The sequence below is a fragment of the Bufo bufo genome, chromosome 3, assembly GCF_905171765.1.
Source record: "Bufo bufo chromosome 3, aBufBuf1.1, whole genome shotgun sequence".
Taxonomy (NCBI): domain Eukaryota; kingdom Metazoa; phylum Chordata; class Amphibia; order Anura; family Bufonidae; genus Bufo; species Bufo bufo.
The window spans coordinates 624930283-624936777 of NC_053391.1; the positions used below are offsets into that span (position 1 = coordinate 624930283).

The 6495-nt window shown below is 52.9% G+C and overlaps 1 protein-coding gene across 10 annotated transcripts in view; it reads right to left on the reverse strand.

Annotated features, from left to right (window-relative positions):
* Positions 1-4513, reverse strand: part of NBEA (neurobeachin) — a 630876-nt gene extending 626363 nt beyond the window's left edge. For all 10 annotated transcript variants that reach the window (XM_040426128.1, XM_040426125.1, XM_040426127.1 and 7 more), the window contains exon 1: positions 4012-4513. In XM_040426128.1, coding sequence (XP_040282062.1) covers positions 4012-4209 — 198 coding nt within the window. In that variant the 5' untranslated portion in view covers positions 4210-4513. The remainder of the gene's footprint in view (positions 1-4011) is intronic.
* Between the last annotated feature and the right edge of the window lie 1982 nt (positions 4514-6495).

Below are 6495 nucleotides of genomic sequence, written 5' to 3' on the forward strand. Positions count from 1 at the left end.
TCGAAACCTGCCAGGAATACACAGATCCACCCCAATATCTGGAAGACGCTTAAGGCTCCATTCACACGTCCGCAAAATGTGTCCGCATCCTTTCCGCAATTTTGCGGAAAGGGTGCGGACCCATTCATTCTCTATGGGGACGGAATGTGCTGTCCGCATCCACATTTGCGGATCCGCACTTCCGCATCCGTGCTTCCGTTTCCGCGAAAAAATAGAACATGTCCTATTCTTGTCCGCAATTGCGGACAAGAACAGGCATATTCTATTAGTGCCGGCAATGTGCGGTCCGCAAAATGCGGAACGCACATTGCCGCTTTCCGTGTTTTGCGGATCCGTGGCTCCGTGTATCCGCAAAACACATTGCGGACGTGTGAATGGAGCCTAAGAGTCCATTCACACGTCCGCAGATTGGGTCCGCATCCGTTCCGCAATTTTGCGGAACGGGTGCGGATCCATTCATTTTCTATGGGGACGGAATGGATACGGACAGCACACAGTGTGCTGACCGCATCCGCATTTGCGGAGCGCGGCCCTGATCTCAGCCTAAAGGGGGCGTCTAGCAGTAATGCCGTATGTATATACCTTTAGGCCTTAGGCCGAATGCACACGGTCGTGGCCGTCAACGGTCCGTGGTATCCCGGCTTGGCATCCCGCTGAGAGCAGGAGCGCACGGCGTCTTTGGTGGCTAGGACGCCGCGCGCTTCATGCCGAGTGTATTACTGTAGTGCAGCGGCGGCATGAAGCGCACGGCTCTTAGCAGGATGCCAAGCCGGGATACCACGGACCGTTCACGGCCGTGTGCATTCGGCTTATTCACACATCAGTGTTCGGTCAGTTATTTCCATCAGTGGTTTCAAGGCGAAAACCAGGTGTGGCTCTAAACACAAAATAGGAGCAAATCGTTCCCTTAGGGTCCATTCACACGTCCGTAGAACGAGTCCGCAGCAATTTGCGGAACGGGTGCGGACCCATTCATTCTCTATAGGGCAGGAATGGGTGCGGACAGCACACGTCGGTTCCGTGGCATCCGCAAAAATATAGAACATGTCCTATTCTTGTCCATTTTGCGGATAAGAATAGGACAGTTCTACAGAAGGCAGGACGTACCGTTGTGCAAAATGTAGAACGCGCACGGCTAGTATCTGTTTTGCGGATCTGCAATTTGCGGACCGCAAAGAAGTCAACGGCCGTGAGCATGAGCCCCAAGTCTCAATCAAAAAGATCACATTGCTGTTAAAGGGATATTCCTATGTGGGACACTGGTAGCGCATCACGAGGATATGCCGTCAATGTCAGATAAGCGTGTCCACAGCTATCTCCAGAATGAAGGAGAGCGCACGGCCAAAGACCGCTGTGTAGCAGTGAGGGCGCTAAACTGAAAAGGGTCGAGGAGCGACTCAGAAGTTGCTGCGACCCCAGAATTACAAAAAAAAATCCAGCAGTGCAGGAATTTCTTTTGCAACTCTGGGGTTGCGTTAACTTGCGAGTCGTGCTGTAACCCTTTGAGTTCAGTGGCCGCACTGCTACACAGCGGTCTTTGGTCGTCCGACTGGTGTCACGGATAAGATCGCTCTGTAGGCCAAGTTATGTGCAGATCCCCGTGGGGCCATCTCCACAGAGTGGGTGAGATTTATTAAAATACCGCATATGGCTGCGCAGTGCTTGGCCCCCTATGTCCCCTCTGGGGCTCACACAATATCCGTCCATTACTATAGGTATGTTACAACAGCGTTTGCACTTGTCGCCACTGTTCCGTGCACACCAGTGCTGGCTGCCTGCGAGTTTGAATTTGGTGGTGTTCTATGGCGGTCCATGTGGACAGTGCTCCGTGTATGCAGGCTTTAATTCTTGAGGGTGTGAATTGTGCCAAAGTGCTTGCCTCTCTCCTCAGTTCTGCATAACGAGGGTTAATCATTCCCGGGCTCTGCTGGTGTAATGAGCTTGTTAATCGGCTATTTCTGTTCCTTAGTTCTGGCTCCATCTGATACAAGTCTCTGTGACCGGCCCTGCTTGTGCCACATCTCATGCCGTGCTTTGATCCATTTGGAGTCTGCCTGAGACCTGCGTTGGAATTTGTTTCTCAAGTTCGTGTCTGGATGGTTCGGGTTCTTTCCGTGTCTGAATTCTGACCTAGTCCCATGTGTCTCTTCTATGCATTGTATGGACTTTGTGTGTTCTCCTGGAGTCTGTGTGCCAGCCTAAGCCCGTAGTCTTGTACCTGTAGTGCAGTGTGTGTAGACATCTTGACCACTGCTGTCCTGTACCCGCTATGTCAGTATGGGTTCCTGAAGTCCGTCAGGCTAAGGGTGCGTTCAGAAAGGGAAAATTTTCTGCATGCAGTTCTCCTGTGCAGTGCTAGTCCCCTACATCCCCACTGGTGCTCACACATCATCCATCAGATACTACAGGATAATGCACACAGTAGTGTCGCTTATATGGATTTTCTGCATGCAGTTCTCCTGTGCAGTGCTAGTCCCCCTACATCCCCCACTGGTGCTCACACGTCATCCATCCAATACTACGGTATAATGCACACAGTAGTGTAATTTATATGGATTTTCTGCACGCAGTTCTCCTGTGCAGTGCTAGTCCTCCTACATCCCCCACTGGTGCTCACACGGCATCCATCAGATACTACAGGATAATGCACACAGTAGTGTCGCTTATATGGGTTTTCTGCATGCAGTTCCCCTGTGCAGTGCTAGTCCCTCTACATCTCCAATTGGGATTAAATACTACAGGTCCATGCACACAGTAGTGTCGTTTATGTGGCTTTTCCGCTGCGTCCCACAGGGACGCTCTACATCCATCCTATACTATAGGGTGGTCAGTATGGCTACAGACAACCCCACCGGATATTTTGCTGCGTTTATCCAGAATCAGTCATTTCTCCGGGTGAAGCTGATGACAGGCCTAGCTAACACAAAGCCCTCCAGAAACATCCCAATCAACCGCCCCACACTCGTCTCCGCTGTGCTGCCGCAGCTCCCTGCGTCAGGTCAGACACAAGGTAGCAGATGGCGGCGCCGGCTTCAGCGAGGCGACACCTGACTGGAGAAGACAAGATGCACTGCCCGTGAACTCTCCCCTGTCAGCGAGTGACAGACCGCGCGCCCGCCGCCGCCAGACAATGAAGGCATGTCACGGCCGTGTGCGCTTTAATCCATTAGCTGCAATTGTGACTCTTAAGACTGTACTAATGAAGCAGTGCTAAAGCCGCGGTGTGAAGGATTACCGGGTCGTGTTTGCTAGGAGGAGGAGGAGAGGGAGGGGGGGACAGTTCTAACAGAGGCGAGGATCAAATACGAAAAATCAAATCGGGGAGGACACAACTTTGCGGGCGAGATCCACCTATTCAGCACAGGGGGGGGGGGGGGGGGGGTCGCAGCCTCTAAAGGCCTCGCTTTTATGTAGGAGGCTGCAATTATACCGCTACATGGTCCTTCCATCCCCCCGGATCCTAATCATCTCTATGAATGGACGGAGCGTGCCGATGAATGGCACAAAGCATCCCTGCAATGCAATAAGGGGCCTGGTCGGAGGAGGATGACGACGGTGGCGAGGCCTGCACCCACCGGGGAAGGATGCCAGTAGTCACCCACAGGCCGGGGTGGCGTTTAACGGATCACACCGCCTTTCTAACACCTCCATGACAGCGCACACGTATGACACCGGGCCAGGTTTCCATGCACCCTGATGCTTCAAATCTTCAGGGATAATGAAGGGGGGGGGGGGGGGGGGGTTGGATCAGACAACACGCCGAGCAGCGATCGTTAACCCCTTGAGGTGAGGCCAATGACAAGACGTCATAATGATCAAGGAAGCGGTTGTACATGGCTTCCGAGACACGTAACGCCACGCAGTATCCCCGGAGGATGCCAGCTTTAACCCCTGATGGGCCATAGGAGACCCATATTACCTATTAAAAAAAATTTATAAATCAGTGCGATCAGGAGCTAATGAAGTATTACAGGATGATGGGGGTAGTGATCCTCATACAGTGTGGCTTACCAGGTTGAGCACGGTCTCCACGATGTCCCGGTTGCTGACCTCCCCGACCTGGATGAGCCCGATCAGGACGGCGAATTTCATCCTCATATTACGGATGGGCATGACCCCGCCGGGCAGCACCATGGAGCCGGAGCCCCCCGGGGCGGCAGCAGCAGCATCCCTGTCCGGGCAGCCGGCCCCCAGCTTGTGCTCGGCCATGTCTCCTCCGCGCACAGCGGCCGACCCGCCGCAGACGATGACGATCTCCTCCGCAGATAACGGGGCTGACGGGGACCAGTCCCAGGGATCGCCCGGCAGTGTCAGAGAGCAGAGGGAGACACCTGCGCGAGATGCACTGACTAATCCACGGTCCCCGGGGTACGGATCCTGGCACAGCCCCCCTCCATCACCGCCCGCTGCCACCAGATGTCTGCGGGTCACGGTCGCCCGGTAACGGGATAACTGCGGCGGCTGCAGCTGGAGATGTTATGATAAGAGCAGACACCGCTCACTCCTCCGCCATGTTGACGCCCCCTGCCTGCGGTAGGGTGAACTGCGCCTGCGCCAGCGCTGCCGGGGGGCGGGGCCGAGTCCGCCTAGCGACCACAAGGATGGACAGGTGAACAGGTGCCCGGGACGTGGAGGGCGCCTTGTGTGGTCAGGCTGGCATCGTGGCAGTCACAGGCATGCTTCTCACAGCTGTCTGTGTAGTGCCTCATGTGTACCTTCCATCTATACGTCCGCGCGCACATTCACAGTGACTGCCAGCCTTGTGCCCAGGACTCGCAGTCGCCAATGTCATTTTTAGGCCACAATCCTTTATACGACACGCTCTGCCCGATCCTTTATATGACACGCTCTGCCCGATCCTTTATATGACACGCTCTGCCCAATTCTTTATATGACACACTCTGCCCGATCTTTTATACGACACGCTCTGCCCGATCCTTTATACGACACGCTCTGCCCAATCCTTTATACGACACGCTCTGCCCGATCCTTTATATGACACGCTCTGCCCGATTCTTTATATGACACGCTCTGCCCGATCCTTTATATGACACGCTCTGCCCAATTCTTTATATGACACACTCTGCCCGATCTTTTATACGACACACTCTGCCCCATTCTTTATACTACACGCTCTGCCCATTCTTTATACAACATGCGCTGCCCGATCCTTTATACGACACACTCTGCCCGATCCTTTATACGACACGCTCTGCCCGATCCTTTATACAACACGCTCTGCCCGATCCTTTATATGACACGCTCTGCCCGATCCTTTATACGACACGCTCTGCCCGATCCTTTATACAACAGGCTCTGCCCAATTCTTTATAGGACACGCTCTGCCCGATACTTTATACGACACGCTCTGCCCGATCCTTTATACAACACGCTCTGCCCGATCCTTTATACTACACGCTCTGCCCGATCCTTTATATGACACGCTCTGCCCGATCCTTTATATGACACGCTCTGCCCGATTCTTTATATGACACGCTCTGCCCGATTCTTTATATGACACGCTCTGCCCGATCCTTTATATGACACGCTCTGCCCGATCCTTTATACAACACGCTCTGCCCGATCCTTTATACTACACGCTCTGCCCAATTCTTTATACGACACACTCTGCCCGATCTTTTATACGACACGCTCTGCCCCATTCTTTATACGACACACTCTGCCCTATCCTTTATACGACACGCTCTGCCCGATCCTTTATATGACACGCTCTGCCCGATCCTTTATATGACACGCTCTGCCCATTCTTTATACAACATGCGCTGCCCGATCCTTTATACTACACACTCTGCCCATTCTTTATACGACACACTCTGCCCGATCCTTTATATGACAAGCTCTGCCCGATCCTTTATATGACACGCTCTGCCCGATCCTTTATACGACACGCTCTGCCCATTCTTTATACAACACGCGCTGCGCGATCCTTTATAGGACACACTTTGCCCAATCCTTTATATGACACGCTCTGCCCGATTCTTTATATGACACGCTCTGCCCGATCCTTTATATGACACACTCTGCCCTATCCTTTATACGACACACTCTGCCCGATCCTTTATATGACACGCTCTGCCCTATCCTTTATACAACACACTCTGCCCGATCCTTTATACGACACACTCTGCCCGATCCTTTATACAACACACTCTGCCCGATCCTTTATATGACACACTCTGCCCGATCCTTTATACCACACACTCTGCCCGATCCTTTATATGACACACTCTGCCCGATCCTTTATACGACACGCTCTGCCCGATCCTTTATACGACACACTCTGCCCGATCCGTTATACGACACTCTCTGCCCGATCCGTTATACGACACTCTCTTCCCGATCCTTTATATGACACGCTCTGCCCATAATTTATACAACACGCTCTGCCCGATCCTTTATACGACACGCTCTGCCCAATTCTTTATAGGACATACTCTGCCCGATCCTTTACATGACACACTCTGCCCGATCTTT